This window comes from Oncorhynchus mykiss, chromosome 17 (genome assembly GCF_057628025.1).
Source record: "Oncorhynchus mykiss isolate SJ-2025 chromosome 17, ASM5762802v1, whole genome shotgun sequence".
In the NCBI taxonomy this organism is placed as follows: domain Eukaryota; kingdom Metazoa; phylum Chordata; class Actinopteri; order Salmoniformes; family Salmonidae; genus Oncorhynchus; species Oncorhynchus mykiss.
The window spans coordinates 32,052,627-32,068,152 of NC_143038.1; the positions used below are offsets into that span (position 1 = coordinate 32,052,627).

The following is a 15,526-nucleotide window of genomic DNA, read 5'->3' on the forward strand; positions in this document are numbered from 1 at the left end:
GACAACAAAGTCAAGGTTTTGTAGTGGCCATCACAAAGCCCTGACCTCAATCCTATAGAAAATTTGTGGGCAGAACTGAAAAAGCGAGTGCAAGCAAGGAGGCTTACAAACCTGACTGAATTACACCAGCTCTGTCAGGAGGAATGGGCCAAAATTCACCCAACTTATTGTGGGAAGCATGTGGAAGGCTACCCAAAACGTTTGAAGTTAAACAATTTAAAGGCAATGCTACCAAATACTAATTGAGTGTATGTAAACTTCTGACCGACTGGGAATGCGATGAAAGAAATAAAAGCTGAAATAAATAATTTTCTCTACTATTATTCTGACATTTCACATTCTTAAAATAAAGTGATGATCCTAACTGACCTAAGACAGGGAAGTTTTACTTGGATTAAATGTCAGGAATTGTGAAAAACTGCATTTAAATGTGTTTGGCTAAGGTGTGTGTAAACTTCCGACTTCAACTGTATATCTGTTTTGTTTTGCTCTCTACCAGGAGTGGAACATGACGTATTATGATTCCAAGGCAGAGCTAGACTATGTGAGTAGAAAGGGAAAAGCTAATTTCTACACATCCTCTCTCATTTGTTGATAAAGCTTTTGAAATCTGCTGAAGAATGAAGTGGTAGTAATATTGTGTGTGTGTGTGTGTGTGTGTGTGTGTGTGTGTGTGTGTGTGTGTGTGTGTATGTATCTACGTGTGTACATGTGTTGTTATCAGTACTCCCTGCAAGATGGTGATGGGGAAACAGTGAGCCCTCCACTACAGGTGGAGTTTCTGTATGACGCTAACTTCAAAAATAAGGTCAACTACTCCTTCACAGCCGTTCAGATCCCCACAGACATCTACAAAGGAGGTGAGTTTCGCATTCGTGCAATGGACAGTGAATATCTTGTTATTATGTTATTTAGCAGTCATTTGCTGCTCAGTTGAGACTATGGCCCTGCACACACTTAGGTAGTACAACTGATTTACAACACATTTGACACAATGGTTGTGAAACAACAAATATTTTGGCAGAGAGTTTGTCTCCTCAATAATGTTTGTGGTAATTTTTTGGGTGCAGAAAAACTTCATACCATGCTTTGTATGCTTTGTGTGTGAAAAGGGCTAGAGTGTTTTTCAATCTTAATTTAGACAGGTGGAAAGTATTAGGTTTACAAGTTAGTAGAGGGGAGAATAGCAGTGCTTGACTTGGACTCAAATAGGTACCGGTACTGTTTACCGGTGCCGGTACTGTTTATATTTAGGTGCAGGGGCTCCACAATTCTTTTGAGCTAATATTCTATAAGAGGAATAGGAGCTCAAGCAGCACAAAATTTGAGGTGCTTGTACTCCTCTCCATGGAGCTCCTGCCCATGTCAAGCACTGGAGAACAGGTATGTTAAACAAGTGGAGGTATTATGCACTTAAGAGACTGCAACACTACAGCCGCACCATGCTCCTTCACAGGTACAGAGCCTATAAAATGCCTACACCCCCCTAAACTTTCCTCACATTTTGTTGCGTTAAAAGGTGTGAATGAAATAGATTTAGTTGTATTTTTTTTTGGCATTGCTCTTCACAAAATACTTTATTGTAAAAGTCAAAAGAAAATTCTACACAATTTGACAAATTAATACAAATTAAATAACAAAAATATAGTCGTTGAGTAAGTATTCATGCCCTTTGTTTAGGCAAGTCTAAATTAGTTCAGAAGTCAAATTTTGCCTAACAAATAACATAATAAATGATATGACTCACTCTGTATTTTTTTATGACTACCCTCTTCCTCTGTCCCCCATACATACAACATATGTAAGGTCCCTCAGTCAAGTATTGAATTTCAATCACAGATTTAACTACAAAGACCAGGGAGCTTTTCGAAAGCCTCATAAAGAAAAGGGCAGTGATTGGTAGATGGGTACCAATAATAAATCAGACATTGAATATATCTTTAAGCATGGTCAAGTTAATAATTATGCTGTGGATGATGTATTAAATCACCCACACACATCACAGATACAGCCTTCCTTCTGAACTGAGCTGCAGGAGAGGAAGGAAACTGCTTAGGCATGTAACCATGTCACCAAAACATTATAAATAACATGGATCAATGGACAATAATGACCTAAATGAAAGAATGAAAAGAAGAATACAAATACACAAAACATGCATCTGTATGCAACAAGGCACTAAAGTAATACTGAAAATGCAAAGCCTTATGTTTGGGGAAAATCCAACACAGCACATCACTGAGTAACTGCAACCTTATTTTCGAGCATGGTGTAGTTGCATCATGGTATAGGTATGCTTGACATCGGCAAAGACTGGGGAGTTTTTCAGAATGAAAAGAAACAGGATGGAGCTAAGCACAGGCAAAATCCTAGAGGAAACCTGCTTCAGTTCACTTTACACCAGACACTGAAAGAGGAATTCACCTTTCAGGTGAACAATAACCTACAATATATATACAAAAAGATATGGACACCCCTTCAAATTACTGGTTTTGGCTATTTCAGCCACACCCATTGCTGACAGGTGTATAAAATCGAGCACACAACCATGCAATCTCCATAGACAAACATTGGCAGTAGAATGGCCTTACTGAAGTGCTCAGTGACTTTGAACGTGGCACCAACAAGTCAGTTTGTCAAATTTATACCCTGCTATAGCTGCCCCTGTCAACTGGAACTGCTGTTATTGTGAAGTGGCAACGTCTAGGAGCAACAATGGCTCAACCGTGAAGTGGTAGGCCACACAAGCTCACAGAACGGGACCGTCGAGTCCTAAAGCACGTAGGACATCAAAAACGTCTGTTCTAGGTTGCAACACTCATTACCAAGTTCCAAACTGCCTTTGAAAGCAATGTCAGCACAATAACTGTTTGTCTGTGAGCTTCATGAAATGGGTTTCAATGGCCGAGCAGCCGCACACAAGCCTAAGATCACCATGCGCCATGCCAAGCATCGGTTGGAGTGGTGTAAAGCTCGCCGCCATTGGACTCTGGAGCAGTGGAAACGCGTTCTCTGGAGTGATGGATAAAGCTTCACCATGTGGCAGTCTGATGGACAAATCTGAGTTTGGCGGATGCCAGGAGAACACTCCCTGCCCCAATGGATAGTGCAAACTGTAAAGTTTGGTAGAGGAGGAATAATGGTCTGGGCTGTTTTCATTGTTTGGGCTATGCCCCTTAGTTCCAGTGAATGGAAATCTTAACACTACAGCATACAATAAACAATCTAGACGATTCTGTGCTTCCAACTTTGTGGCAACAGTTTGGGGAAGGCCCTTTCCTGTTTCAGCATGACAATGCCCCTGTGCACAAACCGAGGTCCATACAGAAATGGTTTGTCGAGATTGGTGTGGAAGAACTTGACTGGCCTGCACAGAGCCCTAACGTCAACTCCATCGAACAGCTTTGGGATGAATTGGAACGCAGATTGCGAGCCAGGCCTAATTGCCCAACATCAGTGCCGACCTCACTAGTGCTCTTGTGGCTGAATGGAAGCAAGTTCCCACTGCAATGTTCCAATATCTAGTGGAAAACCTTCCAAGAAGAGTTGAGGCTGTTATAACAATAAAGGGGGGACCAACTCCATATTAATGCCCATGATTTTGGAATGAGATGTTCGACGAGCAGGTGTCCACATACGTTTGGTCATTTAGTGTATCTGGACATTAAAATACTTTCTGGACTTCCCTTTCTATTTTTTTTTACCAGGGCCTCTGGTACTGCACTACTGTATGTAGGGAATAGGATACCATTTGGGATGCACTCGCTGAGTTTCTAGCTATAAACCTGATTTATTTATCATTTCTAGGCAACAATGAAGTACCTTACCATGATATTTTTTCCATTATATTTTTTCCACATGCCTGCAAGCGTGTCTCATGATACCTGTCCCCCCTCAGGAGTGGCAGTGTGAGCGGCCTCACTTTGAAGCTGATCAAGTCATCAGTGATGGAGATGTTGGACACTCTGTCTGATGACGACTATGTCAACGTGGCCAGGGTGAGTGTGTCTGTGATAGTGTGGTAGTTACTGTAGTTACACCTGGGATTGACATTTCATTGGTTATACATTTGTTTTTTTGGAGAATTCTATTTCATACTATTTTTATAGGTATCAGCACAAAACATGTTGCACAACCTTCAACAACACAGCAATCACTCATATGAACGGGTATTCATTTGTTCATAACCAATTTCATCCTTCACTAACAGTCTTTATCTCTTGCTGTCTATCTCGCCTGCTCTCTCACTGTCTTTATCTCTTGCTCTCTATCTAGCCTGCTCTCTCATTGTTGTTCCTCAATCCCATTTCTGCTCTGTCATTCTCTCTCCTTTCTTGTTTCAGTTTAATGAAAAGGCAGAGGCAGTGGTCCCTTGCTTCAAACACCTGGTCCAGGCCAACGTTCACAACAAGAAGATCTTCAAAGAGGCTGTAAAGCTCATGCAAGCTAAAGGCACCACAGACTACAAGTCTGGTTTCCACTTTGCCTTCAATCAGCTACTAAACGTGAATGACTTCAAGCTCAACACTCTGAACGACCGCATTCTGTACGAGTGATGCCCAATTCTTTAGGGCTTCTACTATTAAATAGACAAGGACATTTTCGAAAGAAACTGTGTGTGCTTGCAATTTTGTGTTTTGAGCAAACACATGAAGGACATTTAATTACAGATAACAGGCCAACCAGCAGAACATTTAAGAGTGGCTCTCAATGACTCCGCGATGCATCGTGCATAAGAACAGCCCTTAGCCGTGGTATATTGACCATATATTGCCTTATTGCTTAAATATACTTTACAGTTACAGTATCAACCTTGCCTTGCTCTAAATCACCCTGTGCGTTAGTTAACATATGTGCACCTGGGGATAAGAAAAGGCTGAGCATATAATGCCTTTCGATTGCAAACAGCAGTAACTACACATTTGGTCAAAATTTAGACCGAAATCAGACTCTCTTTTTATCCCCCTCCAACTCTCTCTCTGCTCTCCCTCTAGGTTTCTATTTTGAGACCAGCTCCATCTGTGCCATAATGATTAACACTAGTGCCTCTTACACAGCTGATCCTGGGTCAGCCAGTTCTGCTGGCACAGCTTCCTGGAATTGTTGTTTACCGGACACTGACTAATCCATATCCTGGCCATCTGCCCAAGATTGTTGAACAACTTTCTGGAAGCCCATTTTCTCTAGAGTAGCTACTAACCACACGTCTTGTCTGGGGAAGAGGTTCCAGTGGGCGAGTTCGTTTTGCGCAGTGGTGGAAAAAGTAAACTACCCAATTTTTATACATGAGTAAAAGTAAAGATACCTTGATAGAAAATGACTCAAGTAAAAATGAAAGTCACCCAGCAAAATACTACTTGAGTAAAAGTCTAAAAGTAATTGGTTTTAAATATACTCAAGTATAAAAAGTAAATGTAATTGCTAAATATAAAATGTATCAAAAGTAAAAGTAAAAGTATAAATAATTTCACATTCTTTATATTAAGCAAACCAGACAGCATCATTTTCTTGTTTATGAAATTTATGGATAGCCAGGCTCACACTCCAACACTCAGACATCATTTACAAAATGAGGCATTTTTGTTTAGTGAGACCACCAGATCAGTGGCAGTAGGCATGACCAGGGATGTTCTCTTGATAAATGTGTGAATTGGACCATTTTCCTGTCCTGCTACTTTCGGTTTAGTTTGCTGCTATTGTTATTGTTTGCTTGGGACAGCGTTTCCTCTCCTTGTGCGCAGTCGTCCGTGTCACCTCGTGTTTTGTACAGATGACTCAAAGCAGTCAATGGAAGAAGGCCATCTTTGTACAACATTTGTCAGCTACATGATTTTTTTTAATCTCTAAATGTTTATATATGATATTTGGTGATTAAATGCTATTGATATTTTTCTCTTCAGCTCTTTGTGATTTGTGTTCCTTTGATTTAATGCTATTGTGGTGTGCAGTGTATTTGATAACTTCTGTTTTATAGTACTGTGAGTTTTATGACTAACCTCCACAATTGAAATATTATACACACACACACGCACACAGACACACACAAGCACACACACACACACACACACACACACACACACACACACACACACACACACATACACACACACACACACACATACACAATGTACAAAACATTAAGGACCCCCCCCCCCCCCGTTTCCCTTAGAACAGCAAGGTGTCAAAAGCATTTGACAGTGATGCTGGTCCATGTTGACTCCAATGCTTCCCACAGTTGTGTCAAGTTGGCTGGATGTCCTTTGGGTGGTGGACCATTCTTGATACACACGTGAAACTGTTGAGCGTGAAAAATACAGCAGCGTTGCAGTTCTTGACAAGAACCTACTACCAGAACCCATTCAAAGGCACTTAAATAGTTAGTCTTGCCCATTGACCCTCTGAATGGCGCACATACACAATCCGTCTCAAAATCCTTCTTTAATCTGTCTCCTCCCCTTCAGCTACACTGATTGAAGTGGATTTAATAAGTGACATCAATAAGAGATGATAGCTTTCACATGGATTCACCTGGGCAGTCTATGTCATGGAAAGAGCAAGTGTCCTTAATGTTTTGTATACTCAGAACATACATACATACATACATACATACATACTCAGAATGTCAGACTAAGGCCTAGTTTTCTGTGACATTTTAGAGGCAGAAAGTATGAATAGGAAGGCCCCACTCACACACCCACACACCCATGAAGAAGTTTTACTTACACTCACACATGGAGCACAAAGAAGAACGAACAGAGAAAAATTGATGTTGCCTTAGAAAATAAGACAAAGAAAAAATTAATTGGGACTGGAATTTATTAAAATAATAATTAAAGGTTAAATATGTTGAATGTTAAAGGTTGACTTAAGTAATATAGTAAAATGATTAAGGATGAGATGTTGGTTTTAAGGTACAGTATATTTGGACTATGTCTATTAGGCTTGGAGGATAAGGTCTTAGGTTGATAGTGATATGTTAGAATGTAGAAATAAGAGGATGGTGGGATGTTGGATGTTTAAGATCCGGTAATAGAGTTAGGTTAGAGTTAGATTAGAATTGAGTGAAATTAGAATAGTAAAGGGAATAATAAGTGTTAATGTTTCAAACTAGTAATGGTGATGATATGTAGCTAAAAGTATATTAAGGGTGCAAGCTTGACTGAGAACAACCCTAGCCAGGTTAGACTGTTAGGAGGCAGGAAATCCTGTGGGTGTGAGGGGGGGAGGAGCTTGTGGTTTTAGAAAGCCTAGGGTGACGGTAAAAGTGGGGGTTAGTGGGTGGCTGAAAAAATAGTTTGCAGATGCAAGTGCAAAAATAGGTGTTAGGCAGAAAATAATGATAGATAGGGTTGGGGCTAGGACCACAGATACAGTGCATTCGGAAAGAATTTAGATCCCTTCACTTTTTCCAGATTTTGTTGTTACAGCCTTATTGTAAAATAGATTAAAGAAAGACATTTCCTCATCCATCTACCCACAATATCCCATAATGACCAAGCAAAAACAGTTTTTTAGAAATGTTTGCAAACTGAAATATCACATTTACATAATTAGTTAGACCCTTTACTCAGTACTTTGTTAAAGCACCTTTGACAGCGATCACAGCCCGAGTCTTATTGGGTATGACGCTACAAGCTTGGGGTCTGAATACTGTTAAACAAATATATTTTAGATTCTTCAAAGAACTCCTTCAAGACAGTTGGAAAAGCATTCCTCATGAAGCTGCTTGAGAGAATGCCAAGAGTGTGCAAAGCTGTCACCAAGGCAAAGTGTGGCCACTGAAGAATCTAAAATCTATTTTAATGTGTTTAACACTTTTTTGGGGTTACTACATGATTCCATGTGTTATTTCATAGTTTTGATGTCTTCACTATTATTCTACAATGTAGAAAATAGTACAAATAAAGAGTACTAATATATATATATAGATAATATATATATATATATATATATATATATATATATATACACACACACACACATACATACACACGCAGCATGCAGATCCTGTATCCTAGATGGTAGCATGTCAAGTCGTTTGTGACTAGTAGTTTTTAAACTATATGTTTATGGTGGAGCAAATCAACACTTTCCTTGTTGTCTGGTACAAATTATTTTGTTTTGCTGGTATAAAGACCGCGGGTAATTTTTTATTCGCTATTTGCACTTCCCTATTCGAAGTTTACCAAAGTAAAACCCTCTCTCTGGCTGGCCTGGGTGCAATCCTCTGCTTTCCCTCCGCGGATAGTCTCGTCAAAACTGCTCCTCTTCGCTCTCCACCTGGCTGTCAGCAGCAGCTCAACAATCCCCAACCCGTTCTCTCAATCTACTCACACACGGGTGCACTATGGAACGCCGTTTGGGTCTGAAAGTACGTGGTCAAAGCGCGATCTTTTTAATGCTACGTGTGTAAAGTCAACAGGTGCAGCTGCTAAATTAACGCATAACGCGTCAAATAAGAGGTGCAAATGTGCTTGCAGGCGGTTCAACATGTGTCAAATAAACGGCTGCAAGCGGTCCTGCACGTCAAATTAACGCCCACAGCTGCTAAATTTACACCAGTGGCTTGTGGGTGTACCAGGAAAGGATGTAAGAAGTTATGATATCGAAGCTTCTTACTGCAGCCCAGTAAAAAACTGGAACAATAAATTGTGCTACACTATGCACAACCCCAGTTTGTCTATTGTCCCAACAAATGTCAATTATACATTTTTAAATATGTCAGAGTGCATTTTCTTTTATAGCTATGCTTTCAACACCATCGTTACCCACAAGCTGGTTAGCAGGCTCTGGGTGTAAATCCTGTAATAACAAATTAGATTTTTTACAGTATAAGAATGTGTATCCCCAGAATGGACCCGACACTACCACGGTACACATGAGTACATGAAGGAGCTGTGGGACCTGACAAAGTAGATGGTGATACTTGACCGTTCTCCCATCTACTGTACATTGGCATGGAGATGATCAGCAGCTTCAAGTTCCTGGGCACCCTGATATCCTTTTCTGCCCTTAGTTGCTTCACTCAAAGTCCCACTTGTGCTTCTCCACTACCCTCAAACTTGCTGCGCCATGACCTGTGTACCAACTATAGTGTCTTATTGCCATAGCACATGTAAATGAAATGTCCATATTTACTGAAAGATTTATTTATGGTAACATTGCACATATTGTAACAGTCCCTTGACATACAGTGCCTTGCGAAAGTATTCGGCCCCCTTGAACTTTGCGACCTTTTGCCACATTTCAGGCTTCAAACATAAAGATATAAAACTGTATTTTTTTTGTGAAGAATCAACAACAAGTGGGACACAATCATTAAGTGGAACGACATTTATTGGTTATTTCAAACTTTTTTAACAAATCAAAAACTGAAAAATTGGGCGAGCAAAATTATTCAGCCCCTTTACTTTCAGTGCATCAAACTCTCTCCAGAAGTTCAGTGAGGATCTCTGAATGATCCAATGTTGACCTAAATGACTAATGATGATAAATACAATCCACCTGTGTGTAATCAAGTCTCCGTATAAATGCACCTGCACTGTGATAGTCTCAGAGGTCCGTTAAAAGCGCAGAGAGCATCATGAAGAACAAGGAACACACCAGGCAGGTCCGATATACTGTTGTGAAGAAGTTTAAAGCCGGATTTGGATACAAAAATATTTCCCAAGCTTTAAACATCCCAAGGAGCACTGTGCAAGCGATAATATTGAAATGGAAGGAGTATCAGACCACTGCAAATCTACCAAGACCTGGCCGTCCCTCTAAACTTTCAGCTCATACAAGGAGAAGACTGATCAGAGATGCAGCCAAGAGGCCCATGATCACTCTGGATGAACTGCAGAGATCTACAGCTGGGGTGGGAGACTCTGTCCATAGGACAACAATCAGTCGTATATTGCACAAATCTGGCCTTTATGGAAGAGTGGCAAGAAGAAAGCCATTTCTTAAAGATATCCATAAAAAGTGTTGTTTAAAGTTTGCCACAAGCCACCTGGGAGACACACCAAACATGTGGAAGAAGGTGCTCTGGTCAGATGAAACCAAAATTGAACTTTTTGGCAACAATGCAAAACGTTATGTTTGGCGTAAAAGCAACACAGCTGAACACACCATCCCCACTGTCAAACATGGTGGTGGCAGCATCATGGTTTGGGCCTGCTTTTCTTCAGCAGGGACAGGGAAGATGGTTAAAATTGATGGGAAGATGGATGGAGCCAAATACAGGACCATTCTGGAAGAAAACCTGATGGAGTCTGCAAAAGACCTGAGACTGGGATGGAGATTTGTCTTCCAACAAGACAATGATCCAAAACATAAAGCAAAATCTACAATGGAATGGTTCAAAAATAAACATATCCAGGTGTTAGAATGGCCAAGTCAAAGTCCAGACCTGAATCCAATCGAGAATCTGTGGAAAGAACTGAAAACTGCTGTTCACAAATGCTCTCCATCCAACCTCACTGAGCTCGAGCTGTTTTGCAAGGAGGAAGGGGAAAAAATTTCAGTCTCTCGATGTGCAAAACTGATAGAGACATACCCCAAGCGACTTACAGCTGTAATCGCAGCAAAAGGTGGCGCTACAAAGTATTAACTTAAGGGGGCTGAATAATTTTGCACGCCCAATTTTTCAGTTTTTGATTTGTTAAAAAAGTTTGAAATATCCAATAAATGTCGTTCCACTTCATGATTGTGTCCCACTTGTTGTTGATTCTTCACAAAAAAATACAAGAAGATCTTCAAAGAGGCTGTAAAGCTCATGCAAGCTAAAGGCACCACAGACTACAAGTCTGGTTTCCACTTTGCCTTCAATCAGCTACTAAACGTGAATGACTTCAAGCTCAACACTCTGAACGACCGCATTCTGTACGAGTGATGCCCAATTCTTTAGGGCTTCTACTATTAAATAGACAAGGACATTTTCGAAAGAAACTGTGTGTGCTTGCAATTTTGTGTTTTGAGCAAACACATGAAGGACATTTAATTACAGATAACAGGCCAACCAGCAGAACATTTAAGAGTGGCTCTCAATGACTCCGCGATGCATCGTGCATAAGAACAGCCCTTAGCCGTGGTATATTGACCATATATTGCCTTATTGCTTAAATATACTTTACAGTTACAGTATCAACCTTGCCTTGCTCTAAATCACCCTGTGCGTTAGTTAACATATGTGCACCTGGGGATAAGAAAAGGCTGAGCATATAATGCCTTTCGATTGCAAACAGCAGTAACTACACATTTGGTCAAAATTTAGACCGAAATCAGACTCTCTTTTTATCCCCCTCCAACTCTCTCTCTGCTCTCCCTCTAGGTTTCTATTTTGAGACCAGCTCCATCTGTGCCATAATGATTAACACTAGTGCCTCTTACACAGCTGATCCTGGGTCAGCCAGTTCTGCTGGCACAGCTTCCTGGAATTGTTGTTTACCGGACACTGACTAATCCATATCCTGGCCATCTGCCCAAGATTGTTGAACAACTTTCTGGAAGCCCATTTTCTCTAGAGTAGCTACTAACCACACGTCTTGTCTGGGGAAGAGGTTCCAGTGGGCGAGTTCGTTTTGCGCAGTGGTGGAAAAAGTAAACTACCCAATTTTTATACATGAGTAAAAGTAAAGATACCTTGATAGAAAATGACTCAAGTAAAAATGAAAGTCACCCAGCAAAATACTACTTGAGTAAAAGTCTAAAAGTAATTGGTTTTAAATATACTCAAGTATAAAAAGTAAATGTAATTGCTAAATATAAAATGTATCAAAAGTAAAAGTAAAAGTATAAATAATTTCACATTCTTTATATTAAGCAAACCAGACAGCATCATTTTCTTGTTTATGAAATTTATGGATAGCCAGGCTCACACTCCAACACTCAGACATCATTTACAAAATGAGGCATTTTTGTTTAGTGAGACCACCAGATCAGTGGCAGTAGGCATGACCAGGGATGTTCTCTTGATAAATGTGTGAATTGGACCATTTTCCTGTCCTGCTACTTTCGGTTTAGTTTGCTGCTATTGTTATTGTTTGCTTGGGACAGCGTTTCCTCTCCTTGTGCGCAGTCGTCCGTGTCACCTCGTGTTTTGTACAGATGACTCAAAGCAGTCAATGGAAGAAGGCCATCTTTGTACAACATTTGTCAGCTACATGATTTTTTTTAATCTCTAAATGTTTATATATGATATTTGGTGATTAAATGCTATTGATATTTTTCTCTTCAGCTCTTTGTGATTTGTGTTCCTTTGATTTAATGCTATTGTGGTGTGCAGTGTATTTGATAACTTCTGTTTTATAGTACTGTGAGTTTTATGACTAACCTCCACAATTGAAATATTATACACACACACACGCACACAGACACACACAAGCACACACACACACACACACACACACACACACACACACACACACACACACACACACACACACACACACACACACACACACACACACATACACACACACACACACACATACACAATGTACAAAACATTAAGGACCCCCCCCCCCCCCCCCCGTTTCCCTTAGAACAGCAAGGTGTCAAAAGCATTTGACAGTGATGCTGGTCCATGTTGACTCCAATGCTTCCCACAGTTGTGTCAAGTTGGCTGGATGTCCTTTGGGTGGTGGACCATTCTTGATACACACGTGAAACTGTTGAGCGTGAAAAATACAGCAGCGTTGCAGTTCTTGACAAGAACCTACTACCAGAACCCATTCAAAGGCACTTAAATAGTTAGTCTTGCCCATTGACCCTCTGAATGGCGCACATACACAATCCGTCTCAAAATCCTTCTTTAATCTGTCTCCTCCCCTTCAGCTACACTGATTGAAGTGGATTTAATAAGTGACCTCAATAAGAGATGATAGCTTTCACATGGATTCACCTGGGCAGTCTATGTCATGGAAAGAGCAAGTGTCCTTAATGTTTTGTATACTCAGAACATACATACATACATACATACATACATACTCAGAATGTCAGACTAAGGCCTAGTTTTCTGTGACATTTTAGAGGCAGAAAGTATGAATAGGAAGGCCCCACTCACACACCCACACACCCATGAAGAAGTTTTACTTACACTCACACATGGAGCACAAAGAAGAACGAACAGAGAAAAATTGATGTTGCCTTAGAAAATAAGACAAAGAAAAAATTAATTGGGACTGGAATTTATTAAAATAATAATTAAAGGTTAAATATGTTGAATGTTAAAGGTTGACTTAAGTAATATAGTAAAATGATTAAGGATGAGATGTTGGTTTTAAGGTACAGTATATTTGGACTATGTCTATTAGGCTTGGAGGATAAGGTCTTAGGTTGATAGTGATATGTTAGAATGTAGAAATAAGAGGATGGTGGGATGTTGGATGTTTAAGATCCGGTAATAGAGTTAGGTTAGAGTTAGATTAGAATTGAGTGAAATTAGAATAGTAAAGGGAATAATAAGTGTTAATGTTTCAAACTAGTAATGGTGATGATATGTAGCTAAAAGTATATTAAGGGTGCAAGCTTGACTGAGAACAACCCTAGCCAGGTTAGACTGTTAGGAGGCAGGAAATCCTGTGGGTGTGAGGGGGGGAGGAGCTTGTGGTTTTAGAAAGCCTAGGGTGACGGTAAAAGTGGGGGTTAGTGGGTGGCTGAAAAAATAGTTTGCAGATGCAAGTGCAAAAATAGGTGTTAGGCAGAAAATAATGATAGATAGGGTTGGGGCTAGGACCACAGATACAGTGCATTCGGAAAGAATTCAGATCCCTTCACTTTTTCCAGATTTTGTTGTTACAGCCTTATTGTAAAATAGATTAAAGAAAGACATTTCCTCATCCATCTACCCACAATATCCCATAATGACCAAGCAAAAACTGTTTTTTAGAAATGTTTGCAAACTGAAATATCACATTTACATAATTAGTTAGACCCTTTACTCAGTACTTTGTTAAAGCACCTTTGACAGCGATCACAGCCCGAGTCTTATTGGGTATGACGCTACAAGCTTGGGGTCTGAATACTGTTAAACAAATATATTTTAGATTCTTCAAAGAACTCCTTCAAGACAGTTGGAAAAGCATTCCTCATGAAGCTGCTTGAGAGAATGCCAAGAGTGTGCAAAGCTGTCACCAAGGCAAAGTGTGGCCACTGAAGAATCTAAAATCTATTTTAATGTGTTTAACACTTTTTTGGGGTTACTACATGATTCCATGTGTTATTTCATAGTTTTGATGTCTTCACTATTATTCTACAATGTAGAAAATAGTACAAATAAAGAGTACTAATATATATATATAGATAATATATATATATATATATATATATATATATATATATATATATATATATATATATATATACACACACACACATACATACACACGCAGCATGCAGATCCTGTATCCTAGATGGTAGCATGTCAAGTCGTTTGTGACTAGTAGTTTTTAAACTATATGTTTATGGTGGAGCAAATCAACACTTTCCTTGTTGTCTGGTACAAATTATTTTGTTTTGCTGGTATAAAGACCGCGGGTAATTTTTTATTCGCTATTTGCACTTCCCTATTCGAAGTTTACCAAAGTAAAACCCTCTCTCTGGCTGGCCTGGGTGCAATCCTCTGCTTTCCCTCCGCGGATAGTCTCGTCAAAACTGCTCCTCTTCGCTCTCCACCTGGCTGTCAGCAGCAGCTCAACAATCCCCAACCCGTTCTCTCAATCTACTCACACACGGGTGCACTATGGAACGCCGTTTGGGTCTGAAAGTACGTGGTCAAAGCGCGATCTTTTTAATGCTACGTGTGTAAAGTCAACAGGTGCAGCTGCTAAATTAACGCATAACGCGTCAAATAAGAGGTGCAAATGTGCTTGCAGGCGGTTCAACATGTGTCAAATAAACGGCTGCAAGCGGTCCTGCACGTCAAATTAACGCCCACAGCTGCTAAATTTACACCAGTGGCTTGTGGGTGTACCAGGAAAGGATGTAAGAAGTTATGATATCGAAGCTTCTTACTGCAGCCCAGTAAAAAACTGGAACAATAAATTGTGCTACACTATGCACAACCCCAGTTTGTCTATTGTCCCAACAAATGTCAATTATACATTTTTAAATATGTCAGAGTGCATTTTCTTTTATAGCTATGCTTTCAACACCATCGTTACCCACAAGCTGGTTAGCAGGCTCTGGGTGTAAATCCTGTAATAACAAATTAGATTTTTTACAGTATAAGAATGTGTATCCCCAGAATGGACCCGACACTACCACGGTACACATGAGTACATGAAGGAGCTGTGGGACCTGACAAAGTAGATGGTGATACTTGACCGTTCTCCCATCTACTGTACATTGGCATGGAGATGATCAGCAGCTTCAAGTTCCTGGGCACCCTGATATCCTTTTCTGCCCTTAGTTGCTTCACTCAAAGTCCCACTTGTGCTTCTCCACTACCCTCAAACTTGCTGCGCCATGACCTGTGTACCAACTATAGTGTCTTATTGCCATAGCACATGTAAATGAAATGTCCATATTTACTGAAAGATTT

At 40.1% G+C, this 15,526-nt stretch overlaps 1 protein-coding gene across 8 annotated transcripts in view; it reads left to right on the plus strand.

Moving 5' to 3' along the window:
* Positions 1-5,899, plus strand: part of LOC110494013 (voltage-dependent calcium channel subunit alpha-2/delta-2) — a 35,432-nt gene extending 29,533 nt beyond the window's left edge. For 4 of the 8 annotated variants that reach the window (XM_090205220.1, XM_090205218.1, XM_090205219.1 and 1 more), the window contains 4 exons: positions 500-544; positions 725-860; positions 3,899-3,998; positions 4,344-5,899. In XM_090205220.1, the coding sequence (XP_090061346.1) occupies positions 3,948-3,998; positions 4,344-4,556 (264 nt within the window). In that variant the 5' untranslated portion in view covers positions 500-544; positions 725-860; positions 3,899-3,947 and the 3' untranslated portion in view covers positions 4,557-5,899. Of the gene's footprint in view, positions 1-499; positions 545-724; positions 861-3,898; positions 3,999-4,210 lie in introns of all 8 variants that reach the window. The other 4 variants (XR_002469225.3, XR_016487880.1, XR_016487879.1 and 1 more) reach the window with 2 other exon arrangements.
* The last annotated feature ends 9,627 nt before the right edge of the window (positions 5,900-15,526 follow it).